The 17,394-nt window shown below is 46.8% G+C and overlaps 1 protein-coding gene across 5 annotated transcripts in view; it reads right to left on the minus strand.

Moving 5' to 3' along the window:
- SEC16B (SEC16 homolog B, endoplasmic reticulum export factor) overlaps nt 1–17,394 on the minus strand; it is a 391,505-nt gene that overhangs the window by 43,601 nt on the left and 330,510 nt on the right. For 4 of the 5 annotated variants that reach the window (XM_068239647.1, XM_068239646.1, XM_068239648.1 and 1 more), the window contains exon 25: nt 3,839–3,904. The exons of the other annotated variant lie outside the window; for it this stretch is intronic. In XM_068239647.1, the coding sequence (XP_068095748.1) occupies nt 3,839–3,904 (66 nt within the window). The remainder of the gene's footprint in view (nt 1–3,838; nt 3,905–17,394) is intronic. 5 annotated transcript variants of the gene reach the window in all.

Raw genomic sequence — 17,394 nt, forward strand, 5'->3', positions numbered from 1 at the left:
CAGGTATATTTGATAATTTTGATTGAATGTACCTGAAATCCGCTTTTCATGAAAATACTACACACTTTGTGATTGCCTTCAGGAGAAAGATCACCGGGGATTCTGAACGACACAGTCAGAATTCCAAGATTACATCAGTGATGCTCTGACAGAGCTGTGGTTTATACTCATCCCCAAGCTGCACACAGCACAGCTAGAAATCTGCCACTGCTCTAAAACATACTGTACTTTCTACTTTCCCACCAAAACGTTGCGTTTTAGGGGACGTTATGGTCGCATAACGTGCCCCTAACACAACGCATGGTGGTGTTAAAGTTGGACGTCAGATTGAGCTGCGTTATGCAGCTCTCAAAGCAGCCGCTCCAGGTTAGTGATAGGAAGTCCGATCTTTTTAAGGATTCGGATCATTTGAATCGGATCATTGAAAAGATCTGGATATTTGAACCGAATCATTTGAATCATTTTACTAGGGAAGCAGACTGGGTGAAATGATTAGCAGAACAGGACTTCCCTGCACTGTACATTCTGTATGTTCCTGTTTCTTCCAGACAGACATCCACTGTGAACCGAATCTTTCATTGCGATGATCCGGATGATTCGACTCACAAAAAAGATCCGGATCAAATGAACGATTCGTTCATGATCCGGACAACACTACAGTCCCACCACAAGTCTCCACAGTGCAGTGAATATGAATTAGCCATGTGGCTGGCCGCGGTGGAGGAGGGGAGACCTCCTCCTCCAACATTACTGAGCATGTGCAAACAGTCTAACGTGGCTTAGCCCAGTATAACGTACAGCATGCAGCACTTTGTTTAAACGTGCTGCGTTACAATGTAACGCAACGTGTGTACTGTGAACAAGCACATTGATTTTACAGTGCTGTGAGTTAGGCTGTGTTACTGGCTGCTGTAACATGGGACTTTAACGTCCCACTGTGAAACTAGCCAAAGGATCAGTGTACTTATATTCAATGTGCTAAAAATAGCTTTCTGATCAATAATGCAAATTCTGGATCTGTTTTAAGCTGTGTACCCACGGTACAATTTTCCGTCAGATTGACGGGATAATTTCCAACCGATCTGATTGGATTCCAATCAATTTTGGGTAGTTATCCACGCAAAACCAATCGCATTATCGATCAGGAACAATTTGGATGCCTACACACGATGCCACTTCTTATCAGATCACAGGTCGATCTGATGGAAAATTGTACTGTGTGTATGAGGCTTTAAGGTACAAGCATGTCACTCTTATTGCCTACATTGTAAAAATGGCTCCTCACTAGCCTGTACTACGCCTGTACTCATTCTTTGCTAAAGTGCTGATAACAACTGCACAGGGATCATATGGAGTGAAGAGGGATGATCTACAACTGAGGAAGGGGCATGTTACTTATCCGGTTCAGCACCGCAGTCCAAAAATCTCATGCATCCGAGCAACGTTCACCTCCCATTCATTCGCCTATAACTTTATTGCTACTTATCACAATGAATTGATCTATATCTTGTTTTTTCCGCCACTAATTAGGCTTTCTTTGGGTGCTACATTATGCTAAGAATTATTTTTTTCTAAATCTATTTTAACAGGAAGATTAAGAAAGAAATGAAAAAAATTAATTATTTCTCAGTTTTTGGCCATTATAGTTTGAAATTAATATACGCTACCGTAATTAAAACTCATGTATTTTATTTGCCCATCTGTCCCGGTTATTACACTGTTTAAACGATGTCCCTATCACAATTTATGGTGCCGATATTTCATTTAGAAATAAAGGTGCATTTTTTCAATTTGCGTCCATCACTATTTATAAGCTTATAATTTTAAATAATATAATAACATATTCTCTTGATATGCATATTTAAAAAGTTCAGACCCGTGGGTAACTATTTATGTTGTTTTTTTTTTTTTTTTAAATTGTATTTTTTATTTTTATTTTTAATAAAAAAAAGTGTATGTGGGTAATTTTTGGTGTGGGAGGGAAACTGTTAATTTTAAATGTAAAATAATATTTTTTTTTTATTAAAAATGTATGTTGGTGCAGTTTACTATTTGGCCACAAGATGGCCACAGTGAAAAAAGTCCTGGATGTGAACGATCTCGCATCCAGGAACTTAAAAGCAGGGGAGATGTTTCCTGGGGGCAGAAATACTGCGCTCTCTGGAGAGAAAGCATCGGTATTTCTGCGGGGAAGATAGATCGGTGAATGGGAATTATATTCCCATTCACTGATCAGGGGGCTAGCGGCGATCGCGCGCACCAGCCGACGGCAGCAGCAGTGCCTATCTGGACGAGGAAGCTCGTCCAGATAGGCCGAACTGGTTAAAAAAAACAAAAAAACCCATTAAAAATAGCAGGGAACCGCACGCACTGTAGCTAGTTTACCTTACCAACTTTTCAAGACAGTGGGCTGAATTTCACAAGCTGTTAGACAAGCTCATTTGCCTAGATTACATTTCTACTTTTTTAACACTTGGTGTACCCGAAATCAGAAAGGAACTTTAAACAATACCTTGGTAGGACTAATATTATATGTGCCTATGTTTATCTCATCAATGGCTTGGTTTATTAACCACTTGATGACTGTAGGTTTAGACCCCCCAGTGACCAGGCTATTCTTTACAATTAAGGCCACTGCAGCTTTCAGGGCTCGCTGCAGGGCCGTACAACTCAGCACACAAGTGATCCCCCCCCTCCCTTTTTTGCCCACCAACAGAGTTTTCTGTTGGTGGGCTCTAATCACTGCTGCCGTGTTTATTTATTTTTTTATTTAGTTATTTGTAGGTTTTTTTTTTATAAATGTATGTATTTTTCCCCCCACCTTCCCTTCCTCCCCCTGCCAGCCAATGACAGCTATTGGCTGTCATAGGCATCAGCCTATGAGAGCCAATCGCTCTTGTGCTTCCCCAGGGGAGAGCTGAGTGACACGGCTGTCCCCAGTAAAGCGCTGCCGTAGATCAAATCACTGTACAGTGTAAATAGATGGCGGTTCCGCTCTCTAACAGTCTCCTAGCAGCAATCTGCAAACCACACCCCCAGGACTTAACGCCAATTGGCATTACACGGTCCTGGGGGTGCCGCCGCGTTCACGCCCTTCAGCATGACGTGGTCATTAGCATGTGCTATGCACACCATACTAAGCAGCGCTCGCTGCCATGTAAGGAGCATGCCTTCCCTTAGTTACGCAAGCTGCTTCCGTAGCAACGTGTGTAACTTTAAATGCGGGTGGTCCTGTGAAGTATCGCTACCACAATACTTCACTAGCGAGAATGCCCATTCCACACTTCCTGATGAAATGTTGGCGTTATACCATCCCAAATTTTGCTCGTGCTTGTTCAATGAAAAAGCAATCGCATGTGGATTTGCTGGGCCTTTCTCACAAAAAGTATAAGGAAAGAAGTTTTACTTTTTTTAGAGTAGGACGGTTAAGATTAGGCATCAGTAGGGGTAACTGGAGAGGAGGTGGGGGGGGGGGGGGTAAGGTTAGGTGTCAGGCAAAAGCTAACTTTGGGAGTGGAGGTTGGGGTTTAGTGTTAGGAAGGTGTCAATGTTAGGTGGGAGAGGTAAGAGATGGGCATGAGGAAGGTGTAACGTGAGAGTAGGTTAAGGTTTCAGGAAGGGGGTAGCATTGTGGGGGGTTCTGCATAAGGTAGGGTTAATGTTGGGGAGGAGTTAGGTTTAGGCGTCAGGAAGGGGATTTAGCATTTAGGGAATTGTGTAGGGTTTGATGACCAAAGGAGAAGGGGATACACTACAAAACCAATGAAAATAGTGTTACAAAATAACAAAATGTGCCTATATTCTGCCTCTGGGAAGTTGGTGACTAATACTTACATACCTGGTAGCGTTACCTCAAGCTCAACCCTCTTTAAGCAGCGCTGTCCCACTTCTCCCATTCCTTTGGCTGGAATTACACATAAAATAACATAATTGTTCATCTTGCATGAGAAATTCATCCACCCCTCTTGTCTGCCTACTAATGTTTCCACTTCCAGAATGACAAACAACATTTCTAGCTGAATTTCCCACTTTCTGCTAAGTGTAGACTTTAGTTTGAAGTCAATCAATAATTAAAAAGCCTGTAGCCTGTTTTATGTGTATATCCATTGACAGATTGCTCCAGCAATACACTAGGGCAGAAGGATCAATGTTCAGAAAAGGGCAAGTGGGCGGTTATTTTATTGTGTTGATCCATTTTCTGTCCACATCCGCGTGATATACATACATTGTTAGGCAAAGTTTAGACCAGGTGACGCAGGAGAGAGGTGGTTTTTTGCCAAGGAGAAGAATATTATTGTATTCTACGCTGCATATCAATTCTCTCTCCAAAATATCTCTATAGGCGGAATGAAAATGAAGAAAATGCTTCACTGACATTTGAAAGCTTCAGAAATAAAGATGATAGTTTACATTTCACTCAGACTATTTTAAGGACTGCTAAGCAAGTTGTCTTATAAAGAATACTTATAGTGATATCCATAAATGTTTTAGGAATCCATCTGCAATGAAGAGATTTGAGACTGCTTGTGGAAGTATTACCCTCCATTTAAACAATCCTGAACTGGAAATGGAAAATAACTTGTAAAGTAAAATACAGTAATGGTGGATGCTTCTATAGGTTTTATTAAGCTCTCCCAGTCTGTGGCCTGGAGGCAGGGCCACCAAGGCCTGAGCTTGGGGCGGCAGGACATGTAAGAGGGATTGCTGCAAATGGAAGAAGAGTCTGCAAATTGAATACAGAGGTTGCAAATAAGGAGCAACACATGGAAATTGGGAGCTGTTGCCCAAGGGACCTGTATATAACTGAAGGAGGCTGCTGTACATGAACATGGAAGAGAGGGCTGCACACGGAATAAGAGGTGGATGCTGCACATGGAAGGGAGGCCACAAGAAAGTTGGCCCATGGGTTGAAAAAGTATTCATCCAGCCTTGCCTGGGGGGGGTCCCTCCTGTTCCCTGTATCAAGATGTTCCACCCCTGTGTGAACAAGCACATTTGCAGTGCACATTTTAGTTCACAAACTTTGTGTGCAGGGGCTTAACTAGGGGGAGCAGTCCTTGTGACTGCATGGGGGGCCAACCTTCAGATCAGGTGTTTTTTTTTTTTTGGGGGGGGGGGGGGCGGGGTGGTTTGAAGACACTAAAATACTTACCGAACTTCCAGCAATGCGTTGTAGTCTACCTGCAGCTCCTAGAAGGCTTTCCCAATGTGGGTCAGGTGGGAAGCTGGAAAGCCGCTAGGAGATGCAGGAAGAATACAAGACTTCGCTGGAGGCTCGGCGAGTATTTATGGATGGAGGTTTTCGGTTACACAAGCAAATGTATCCAGCATCAAGCAATCCCTGCCGGTGCAGTATACTGGGGACTCTGCTGTGTCTCTGTTCTGATGTGAGAGGTGTACTCACTTTTTTGTTATACTGTACTGCCCTGCCTTTAGCAGAAGCCAGGATCCAAAAACCACACATTCTCCGAGCATGCTTATGACCAGGTTGTGATCAGAGTGAAACCCAAAGAAAGCATCTGATATACACAAATGCAGCAAAGGCAACCTCCATGGTGAGTCTCTGGCATTTCAGATCTATTGAAATGCACATCCTGTTGCAGGATATTATATTTAAGTAGTTCCCACAGGCTGCACAGAAAGCTCGCAGTGCTCCGTTGCTCAACATGTATTTACAAATACGTGTGACTACTAATGCCTGTGTATTAATGGCAATTAGAGACAGGGATTATTTGTGGAACTGCTGGGGGCGACACAGAGTTTTTGTGTATTAGCACAGTGTTTCTCAACATTTTATTGGTATGTACCCCTTTTAAAACCCTGTACTCACCAAGTACCCCCTGCCATAGTAAACATTATCTCAAGTACACCTTGACAAATATATTTTTAATCATAGTACATAATAATTGGTTCTAAACAATTTCCAAGCATTTACTATTGCTTTTAATTAGCTAAAATACTAAGTTGGTGTTGTTTATATAGGATTTATCATTTTCTAAAACTCTAAATTTGTTATACTTGGTTAATTATATCAAGCCGAAGTACCCCCTGGAACCATCAGAAGTACCCCCTGGGGTACGCGTACCGCATGTTGAGAACCTAGGTATTAGCATATCTCAGATGCCTTCTCTGGGCGTCGCCCTCAGCACTGCTAATAAGCACGCTCAGAAAATAAAAGTATTTGTGGTTTGCTGTAAATTGTGCCTTTTATTGGCTAACAATATATTTACGATTGAAAGATTTAGGGACAGCCCAGGTCTCATCAGATATGTTATAATGCAGAATAGAGTTGGGCTGAACGGTTCGCCTGTGAACGGTTCCATGCGAACTTCAGTGGTTCGCGTTCGCGTCCCGCAGGCGAACCTTTGCGGAAGTTCGGTTCGCCCCATAATGCACATGGAGGGTCAACTTTGACCCTCTACATCACAGTCAGCAGGCCCAGTGTAGCCAATTAGGCTACACTAGCCCCTGGAGCCCCACCCCCCCTTATATAAGGCAGGCAGCGGCGGCCATTACGGCCACTCGTGTGCCTGCATTAGTCAGAGTAGGGCGAGCTGCTGCAGACTGTCTCTCAGGGAAAGATTAGTTAGGCTTAGCTTGTTCCTGTCTGGCTGCATACCTGTTCTGTGAACCCACCACTGCATAACTGTGCTGTGAACCCACCACTGCATACCTGTGCTGTGAACCCACCACTGCATACCTGTTCTGTTCAGTGGACCCGCCACTGTATACCTGTTCATTGAACCCACCACTGCATACCTGTGCTGTGAACCCACCACTGCATACCTGTGCTGTGAACCCACCACTGCATACCTGTGCTGTGAACCCACCACTGCATACCTGTTCTGTTCAGTGGACCCGCCACTGCATACCTGTTCTGTTTAGTGAACCGCCACTGTATACCTGTTCTGTTTAGTGAACCCGCCACTGCATACCTGTTCTGTTCAGTGGACCCACCGCATCAGTGCGCATACCTGTGCAGTTAAGTGAACCCACCACTGCATACCTGTTCTGTTCAGTGGACCCGCCACTGCATACCTGTTCTGTTTAGTGAACCCGCCACTGCATACCTGTTCTGTTCAGTGAACCCACCGCATCAGTGCGCATACCTGTGCAGTTAAGTGAACCCGCCACTGCATACCTGTTCTGTTCAGTGAACCGCCACTGTATACCTGTTCTGTTTAGTGAACCCGCCACTGCATACCTGTTCTGTTCAGTGGACCCGCCACTGCATACCTGTTCTGTTCAGTGAACCCACCGCATCAGTGCGCATACCTGTGCAGTTAAGTGAACCCGCCACTGCATACCTGTTCTGTTCAGTGGACCCGCCACTGCATACCTGTTCTGTTTAGTGAACCGCCACTGTATACCTGTTCTGTTTAGTGAACCCGCCACTGCATACCTGTCCTGTTCAGTGAACCCACCGCATCAGTGCGCATACCTGTGCAGTTAAGTGAACCCGCCACTGCATACCTGTTCTGTTCAGTGGACCCGCCACTGCATACCTGTTCTGTTTAGTGAACCGCCACTGTATACCTGTTCTGTTTAGTGAACCCGCCACTGCATACCTGTTCTGTTCAGTGGACCCGCCACTGCATACCTGTTCTGTTTAGTGAACCCACCACTGCATACCTGTTCTGTTCAGTGGACCCGCCACTGTATACCTGTTCATTGAACCCACCACTGCATACCTGTGCTGTGAACCCACCACTGCATACCTGTGCTGTGAACCCACCACTGCATACCTGTGCTGTGAACCCACCACTGCATACCTGTTCTGTTCAGTGGACCCGCCACTGCATACCTGTTCTGTTTAGTGAACCGCCACTGTATACCTGTTCTGTTTAGTGAACCCGCCACTGCATACCTGTTCTGTTCAGTGGACCCACCGCATCAGTGCGCATACCTGTGCAGTTAAGTGAACCCGCCACTGCATACCTGTTCTGTTCAGTGAACCGCCACTGTATACCTGTTCTGTTTAGTGAACCCGCCACTGCATACCTGTTCTGTTCAGTGAACCCACCGCATCAGTGCGCATACCTGTGCAGTTAAGTGAACCCGCCACTGCATACCTGTTCTGTTCAGTGGACCCGCCACTGCATACCTGTTCTGTTTAGTGAACCGCCACTGTATACCTGTTCTGTTTAGTGAACCCGCCACTGCATACCTGTTCTGTTCAGTGAACCCACCGCATCAGTGCGCATACCTGTGCAGTTAAGTGAACCCGCCACTGCATACCTGTTCTGTTCAGTGGACCCGCCACTGCATACCTGTTCTGTTTAGTGAACCGCCACTGTATACCTGTTCTGTTTAGTGAACCCACCACTGCATACCTGTTCTGTTCAGTGGACCCGCCACTGCATACCTGTTCTGTGAACCCGCCACTGTATACCTGTTCTGTTCAGTGAACCCACCGCATCAGTGCGCATACCTGTGCAGTTAAGTGAACCCACCTACCTACGTGAGTGCACGCAGTGTGATATACCACTCCGTGCATACCCGATATGGACAAAACAGGTAGAGGAAGAGGTAGTGGCAGAGCCAGAGGAAGGCCACCCGGCAGGTCTGCGCGTGGTCGTGTAAATGTAATTTCGTGTGGACCTGGCCCACAGTACAGTGCTCGGAAGAAGGCACGTCCCATCACCTCCCAAGATTGTCAGGACGTGGTTGAGTATTTAGCGACACAGAACACCTCATCTTGCTCAGCCACCAGTGCTACTACTAGCACCACTTCCGCTGCATTTGACACTTCGCAAGAATTATTTAGTGGTGAAATCACTGATGCACAGCCATTGTTGTTACAGCCAGATGAATTTTCACCAGCTCATATGTCTGAGTTACGCGGCAACATTATGGATGTAACGTGTAAGGAGGATGAAGGACCTACTGATGTTGGTGCATGTTTGGATTTGTCTGAGGCAAGCGAAGCTGGGCAGGATGATTACGATGATGACGATGATAGGGATCCTCTGTATGTACCCAATAGAGGAGATGAAGAGGGGGACAGTTCAGAGGGGGAGTCAGAGAGTAGGAGGAGGAGAGAAGTTGCTGAAAGAAGCTTGGGCAGCTCTTCGTCAGAAACAGCTGGTGGCAGTGTCCGGCACCATGTATTGCCACCTATGTACAGCCAGCCAACTTGCCCTTCAGCATCAGCTGCTGAGGTCCCCATAGTGCCCACATCCCAGGGTGGCTCAGCGGTGTGGAAATTTTTTAATGTGTGTGCCTCAGATCGGACCAAAGCCATCTGTTCGCTCTGCCAACAAAAATTGAGCCGTGGAAAGGCCAACACTCACGTAGGGACAAGTGCCTTACGAAGGCACCTGGAGAAAAGGCACAAACAGCAATGGGATGGCCACCTGAGCAAAAGCAGCAGCAGCACACAAAAGCAAAGCCACCCTCCTTCTCCTCTTCCTCCTCCATCAGGTGCATTATCTGCTTCTGCCGCTTTCTCCCTTCCACCTTCACAGGCACCCTCCTCCACTCCGCCTCTGCCCTTGAGCGGTTCCTGCTCCTCTGCCCACAGCAGCAGTCAGGTGTCCGTGAAGGAAATGTTTGAGCGGAAGAAGCCAATTTCGGCCAGTCACCCCCTTGCCCGGCGTCTGACAGCTGGCGTGGCGGAACTGTTAGCTCGGCAGCTGTTACCATACCGGCTGGTGGACTCTGAGGCCTTCCGTAAATTTGTGGCCATCGGAACACCGCAGTGGAAGATGCCAGGCCGCACTTATTTTTCGAGAAAGGCCATACCCCAACTGCACCGTGAAGTTGAGAGGCAAGTGGTGTCATCTCTTGCGAAGAGCGTTGGGTCAAGGGTACACCTGACCACGGATGCCTGGTCTGCCAAGCACGGGCAGGGCCGCTACATTACCTACACAGCCCATTGGGTGAACCTGGTGGTGAACGATGGCAAGCAGGGCGCAGCGGACCAAATTGTGACACCTCCACGGCTTGCAGGCAGGCCTCCTGCCACCTCCTCTCCTCCTGCTACATGCTCTTCGCTGTCCTCCTCCTCCTTGGCTGAGTGGCAGTTCTCCTCTCCAGCTACACAGCCCCAGCTCCGCAGGGCCTATGCTGCATGCCAGGTACGACGGTGTCACGCCATCTTAGACATGGCTTGTCTCAAAGCGGAGAGTCACACTGGAGCAGCTCTCCTGGCTGCTCTTAAGAAACAGGTGGATGAGTGGCTGACCCCGCACCACCTGGAGATAGGCAACGTGGTGTGCGACAACGGCAGCAATCTGCTTGCCGCTTTGCATATGGGGAAGCTGACACACATACCCTGCATGGCACATGTCATGAATCTAGTGGTTCAAAGATTTGTGGCAAAGTACCCTGGCTTAGCGAATGTCCTGAAGCAGGCCAGGAAGTTCTGTGGGCATTTGAGGCGGTCTTACACAGCCATGGCACGCTTTGCGGAAATTCAGCGCAAAAACAACATGCCGGTGAGACGCCTCATTTGCGATAGCCCGACTCGCTGGAACTCGACCCTGCTCATGTTCTCCCGCCTGCTAGAACAGAAGAAAGCCGTGACCGACTACCTCTACAACTACAGTAGAATGAAACAGTCTGGGAAGATGGGGATGTTCTGGCCCGACAACTGGACACTGATGGAGAATGCATGCAGGCTCATGCGGCCGTTTGAGGAGATGACCAACCTGGTGAGCCGCAGTGAGGGCACCATCAGCGACTTAATTCCCTACGCTTACTTCTTGGAGCGTGCTGTGCGTAGAGTGGCGGATGAAGCTGTGAATGAGCGTGACCAGGAACCGTTACGGCAGGAACAGGCATGGGACCAATTTTCATCAGACCCAGCTGTTTCCTCAACACCTGCGGAAGCACAGAGGGGGGAGGAGGAGGAAGAAGAGAAGTCGTGTGCAGAAGACGAATCAGACTCAGAGGATGATGAGCAAGGTGTTTCTTTGGGGGAGGAGGAGGAGGAGGAGGAGGGGACAGCGGCAGGAGAACAACCTCAGCAGGCATCGCAAGGGGCTTGTGCTGCTCAACCTTCCCGTGGTATTGTTCGCGGCTGGGGGGAGGAGGTTGACTTACCTGACGTCACTGAGGAAGAGCAAGAGGAGATGGAGGGTACTGGATCCGACTTTGTGCAGATGTCGTCTTTTATGCTGTCCTGCCTGTTGAGGGACCCCCGTATAAAAAACCTCAAGGGGAATGAGCTGTACTGGGTGGCCACACTACTAGACCCTCGGTACAGGCACAAAGTGGCGGACCTGTTACCAACTCACCGGAAGGTGGAAAGGATGCAGCACATGCAGAACCAGCTGTCAACTATGCTTTACAATGCCTTTAAGGGTGATGTGACGGCACAACGCCAGCAAGGTACCACTGCCACTAATCCTCCTCCCGTGTCCACGCAGTCAAAGACAGGACGCTCCAGCGATCTCATGGTGATGTCGGACATGCGGACGTTCTTTAGTCCAACGCCTCGCCGTAGCCCTTCCGGATCCACCCTCCACCAACGCCTGGAACGGCAGGTAGCCGACTACCTGGCCTTAAGTGTGGATGTAGACACTGCTGTGAACAGCGATGAGGAACCCTTGAACTACTGGGTGCGCAGGCTTGACCTGTGGCCAGAGCTGTCCCAATTTGCCATCCAACTTCTCTCCTGCCCTGCCGCAAGCGTCCTCTCAGAAAGGACCTTCAGCGCAGCTGGAGGCATTGTCACAGAGAAGAGAAGTCGCCTAAGTCACAAAAGTGTTAAGTACCTCACCTTTATCAAAATGAATGAGGCATGGATCCCGGAGGGCTGCTGCCCGCCCCAAGACTAAGTCAGTCCCCGCACATACAGCATCTCTGCCTGCACGCCGTGTGACTGGCTGCCTGGCCTGCCCCAAGAAGACTAAGTCGCTCCCAGTCCCTCCACACAGCATGTCTGCCTGCAGGCCGCTTTACTACCTTCTCCGCCACCACCAACAGGGTCCGGGACTCCAGGCGGATTGCTGAATTTTTTAGGCTGCTGCTAGCAGCGGCCGCTGTAATAATTTTTCGGGTGCGTGTACATGACTGCCTAATTTTTCTGGCTGCACTGCGGGCAGCTGCAACAACAAAAGAAAAGGCATGTACATGCGCCCATTCCCCTTCGGGATCATTACCTTGCCGTGGTGAAGGGGCTTGCGTATCACAATGGAGCAATGACCGGCGCCTAGATGAGTGTCTCGGGGGGCACACCCACGATAATAAGGTCGTTGCCTCATTGTGGTCAGACCAAATTTGATCAGCTGGACAGTCACTGTTCTGTCATTCAGCTACATCAGCCAGGTGACCATATGGGCTGTAAAGCCACCAAAACCTGCACTCTCGCCATGGTGCGCACCAGTAAAGCACGGCCGTCACAACACAAACAGCTGTTTGCGGTGCGTTACACGATGAGTTTGGTGTGTCAGTGTGAAGCAGTACCTTAATTACACTACCTGATTGATGTATACACATGCAAGATGTTTGAAAGCACTTTAGGCCTGTCATTTAGCATTCAATGTGATTTCTGCCCTTAAAACGCTGCTTTGCGTCAAATCCAGATTTTTCCCGGGAACTTTTGGCATGTATCCCACTCCGCCATCCCCCCCTCCAGGTGTTAGACCCCTTGAAACATCTTTTCCATCACTTTTGTGGCCAGCATAATTATTTTTTTTTTTCAAAGTTCGCATCCCCATTGAAGTCTATTGCGGTTCGCGAACTTTAACGCGAACCGAACCTTTCGCGAAAGTTCGCGAACCGAAAATCGGAGGTTCGGCCCAACTCTAATGCAGAAATGGAAAGTCTGACATACACACTACAGGATAATAAAAGTACCGTTTTGGCATCCATATGTAAAACTAAAATTGCAGAGATATGAATCAGCCTCTCAAATCCTGGTTTAATCTGCTAAGGATGCTGAGAGAGATACAGCCTTTCTATAGACCTGACAATGTCTCCAGCCAGAATCTTTTGAGATGCAAAGTGTTCTTTGATGTCGGTTTTCTGCAATGTAGATCTAGCTGGGTCATTGTGATATTTGTAATCCTCATATCTGGGATAAAACTTTTCTCCTTGTTCAAATATTTCAGTATATTCTTTTTTTTTTTTTTTTGCATGAGATTGAACTCATGTCCATTTAAAAGTTAGTGCAAGAAATAAGGAGGCCACTGTATGGACAGGACTATAATACAATACAATAATACAATAACATTTCTATAGCGCTTTTTCCCCACAGGACTCATTATAAGACACACCTAGGTTTAGAGGGAAAAAAATAGGGAAAAAAATACTAAACCTGGTGCGTCTATGGTCCAGGGGCATCTTCTAGATGTTCTCTCTCCAATTATTGTGTCGTCCTCCTGTTTCCCTTTGTGGCCTCCTCCTGTCCCCCTTGTGTCCTCCTTATTTCCTCTCTTGTGTCATCCTTCTGTTCCTCCTTGTGGCCTCCTTATACCCCCCCTTGTGTCATGCTTTTGTGGCCTCCTTATATACCCCCTTGTGGCCTCCTTATGTCCCCTCTTGTGGTCTCCTTCTGTCCCCCTTGTGTCCTCCTTATATCCTCCTTGTGTCATCCTTCTGTCCCCCTTGTGGCCTCCTTATATCCCCCTTTGTGGCCTCCTCATGTCCCCCTTGTGGCCTCCTTATGTCCCCCCTTGTGGCCTCCTTATGTCCCCCCTTGTGGCCTCCTTATGTCCCCCCTTGTGGCCTCCTTATATCTCCCTCATTGCCTTCTTATATCCCCCTTTGTGACCTTCTTCTGTCCCCTACTGTGGCCTCCTTATGCCCCCCTTGTGGCTTCCTTATGTCCCCCTATGTGGCCTTCTCCTGCCCCCCTCATGTCCTTGGTGTCCCTGTATGTAGGAATGAACAGCGGTAGCCACAGGTAATACTCACATGACCCGATGGTGCACGTGGTGGCTGCTGTTCCCCTCCGTGTCATCCCCCTCTGGTGTCCTGCATTCTCTTCTGCTTCTCCGACAAAATGTAATTAAGCGGCAGCAGCGGCGGGCATCATTCCCCATCCTTGGAGCTGCACGAGCAGCCAATTGTCTCTCTCCCGTCGCCACCCATTAGTACACTGATCAGTGACTGGGAACACATGTTCCCATTCACTGATCAAAGTGCCTGTGATCAATGATCACCAGCATCAGTGAGATGCCAGAGGTCATTGACAAAGTGAAAGTAAAATCATGCACACGTACGCATCCTGTGTACTGGTCACAGGACACAGGCATAAAGTGAGAGGACATCTAGTGGCCAAAAAGACACCTACATACATTAAATTAAATAAAAATAAATAAATCCCCCATTAATGAACCCCTTACATCCCCCCTCTACTATAGTTAGCAAAATAAAGCACACAAAAAGTGACTTTAAAAAGAAAAAGTTACCTAAGGAACTCAACTTCTTTAATATGTATGTCATGAGGGTATATAACTTTTATTTTTGCAAATAAGGGCTTGTAATGAGTGATATAATGTAAGCAACAAACAAATACACCTTTATTTTCAAATATAGTCATTGCTGAAAAGAAAGAAGTACATTTGGCGCTACTGTAATAAGTGTTTAGTAAGTCTGTGCTGAGATGTTACAAGCAGAGTAATATGAACTGTAAACATGTTATAAAACAAACCAGGAAGCCAGGCCTGTCTCAGACAGCGGGTGCGATCACAAAAAGCTGGCGCTTCATCTAAAAAAAAATATGTTGCCATACATTGTACTAGGGACATAATTTAGATGTTGTAATAGCCAGGACAAATAGACAAAAAAGATGTGGGTATTTTCCACAGTGGCACATCTTAAAAATATAATGGCTGTAAACTGAGAAATAATAATTTTTTTTCTACTTGTTCTTATTATTCCCATTAAATGCATATAGAATAAAATAATTCTTAGACAAAAGTACCACCCAAAGAAAGCCTAATTGGTGGCAAAAAAAACAAGATAGATCATTTTGGTGTGATAAGAAGTGATAAAGTTATTAGCGAATGAATGGGAGGAGCACTGAAACGTGAAACTGCTCTGGTCCATAAGGGGAACATCCCCTGTAGTGGGCAAATGGTTATTATGTTGCAAATAGTGTAGCGTCTTTTACACTAAGATAATACACCCACAAATAACCCATGACTGAGTTTATACAATAGGGGACAATTCACGTCCTTTAACTGCTTGCCGACCTCGTAACACCGATGGGCGTGGCCACGGCAGCAACCCCAGGACTGCCTAACGCCGATTGGCGTAAAGTCCTGGGGCAGCAGTTTGCAGGAGATCGCGCGCAGGGTGCGTGCACATCTCCTGTTTGGGGGCGAAGCTCCACCCCTCCTTCAGTCTCCGTGCGGCGATTGCCGCTCGGAAGACTGTTAGACAGCAAAACCACCGTCTAATTACATAGTACAGCGCTGCCATCTGCAGCAGCGCTTTATTGGGGACAGCCGTGTGACACGGCTGTCCCCCTGGGGGACACAGAAGCGATCGGTGGTGATAGGCTGAAGCCTATCACAGCCGATCGCTGTGATAGGCTGGCGGGGAGAGGGAGGGAAAAATATTAAAGAAATAGGGTTTTTTTATTGAAAAAATAATAATAACAATATTTGTTCAAAAAATAAAATAAACATGGGGAGCGATCAGACCCCACCAACAGAGAGCTCTGTGGGTGGGGAGAAAAGGGGGGGGGGACACTTGTGTGCTGAGTTGTGCGGCCCTGCAGCTTGGCCTTAAAGCTGCAGTGGCCCATTTTACATAAATGGCCTGGTCACTCCGTGGGTTTAATACTGCACTCCTCAAGACGATAAAGACCTGGGGCCTATATTGTTCACTATAACCTCGATGATTAGGTACCTAATTCCTACTATCATATAACTACACATACCCCATAATGGGTCTCTCTCATACCTCCTCCCCTAATTAGCTGGTAATTCTTCTTCTCCAGATTATCATAAAACAATGGTCCACAGCATCCCACTGCTCTGATATTATACCATGGAAGCTGCAGATACGCCAGCCTTCCAGAGGCATACATGTAAAAAGGATGCTGGTGCAATACTACCGATAATCTAACCTACCTCTTATGCTAACCCTCCTCCCACCTACTCCTAACATTACCCCTCCCCCTATCCTAGGTCTAACAATACCTGTCCCCTCCTGCAGCATTGCCTCTATCAGCTATGTCAGGAGCCCAAATTATACACTGAGCACTGTTATAGCCACAATTAACATTGCAATCTATGGCGGTGCCCAAATTACCAGGTGTTGCATGACACCCAAATCATCGGCCTTGTTCTAGAGTCGCATGTGCACATTTGCCCTGAATTAACCTGTCCACAGAAGACAACTGGTTTTGATATTCCCATTCAAGATTTTCTGCTATGGAATTCCTGTCCCCCCCCCCCCACCCCCCTCGCCTTTCTGTTTCAACTTGATGGACGGATGCCTTTTTCCAACCAAACTATGGTAACTATGTTACTATGTTATGCACACAAAAATACACTGAATGCAAACTGTAGACCTGCACTAAGAACTTCCTCTCTGCTCTAGAAGATATGCAACAGCATAATAAACCTTAAATACAAACATTTCTTTGTTACAGCTGATACAAATCCTGCAATAAATCTGCAGTGTATCTACTTCCTGCTTGCTTGGAAGCAGACACAGGGTTAACATCCTGTTTTTACAAATTAGCTGCTCTGCTGAGACAGCCAGCTGACACAGCTGTGAGATCAAATTACACTGGTGATTAGTCACAGATGCTGGGGAATTAGATAGGCTAAACTCTCTAAATGCATCCAGGGTGCATTTCTCTGTTTTCCTTCTGTTCTTTGCAAGAGTCCACTTTAAAACCATTTACCATTAATACTGAACTAAAAAGGGTCCCTTATCATCAACACAAGCAGAGCTTCACTTTACCATATATGGACTGTATTTACAATGGTATTCTACTGGAAAAACAATGTTGTCATGTTTGCTGAACTCAGAGCTTTGATCTAAGGCCCACATGAGCCAGAAATGATGTTTTAGCCTGATGTAATTACTGCAAGTTGAATGACTTGATTCTTGTGTCTCTTGGGGACTCCAGCTGTATTACATCTCCAGTTCTTAGTTCTTTCCTACTGATGTGACCATTACAAAGCCAAGTGACAGTGTCATGCTCCCCTAATGGATTCTCTGTAAGGCTGAATAAATGAATAACTGGGGAATCCAGCTGTGAGAATGACACCTTCATTATAGCCCTGGGAGCCAAGGTGATGACAGAAACAACTGTAATATAACAAGTACAATAAAATTTCGCTATTGGAGTCCCTGAGAGATAAAAAAAAAAGCCAAAATATGTTCCAACTCACTGGTGCCCGTCCAGAACAGAAATACACATTTTGACAGGAGCTGGCCCTTAAAGCAGCAGTAAACTCAAGTGAGTTTACTGCCGCTTTA

Source organism: Hyperolius riggenbachi, chromosome 6 (genome assembly GCF_040937935.1).
Source record: "Hyperolius riggenbachi isolate aHypRig1 chromosome 6, aHypRig1.pri, whole genome shotgun sequence".
Classification (NCBI taxonomy): domain Eukaryota; kingdom Metazoa; phylum Chordata; class Amphibia; order Anura; family Hyperoliidae; genus Hyperolius; species Hyperolius riggenbachi.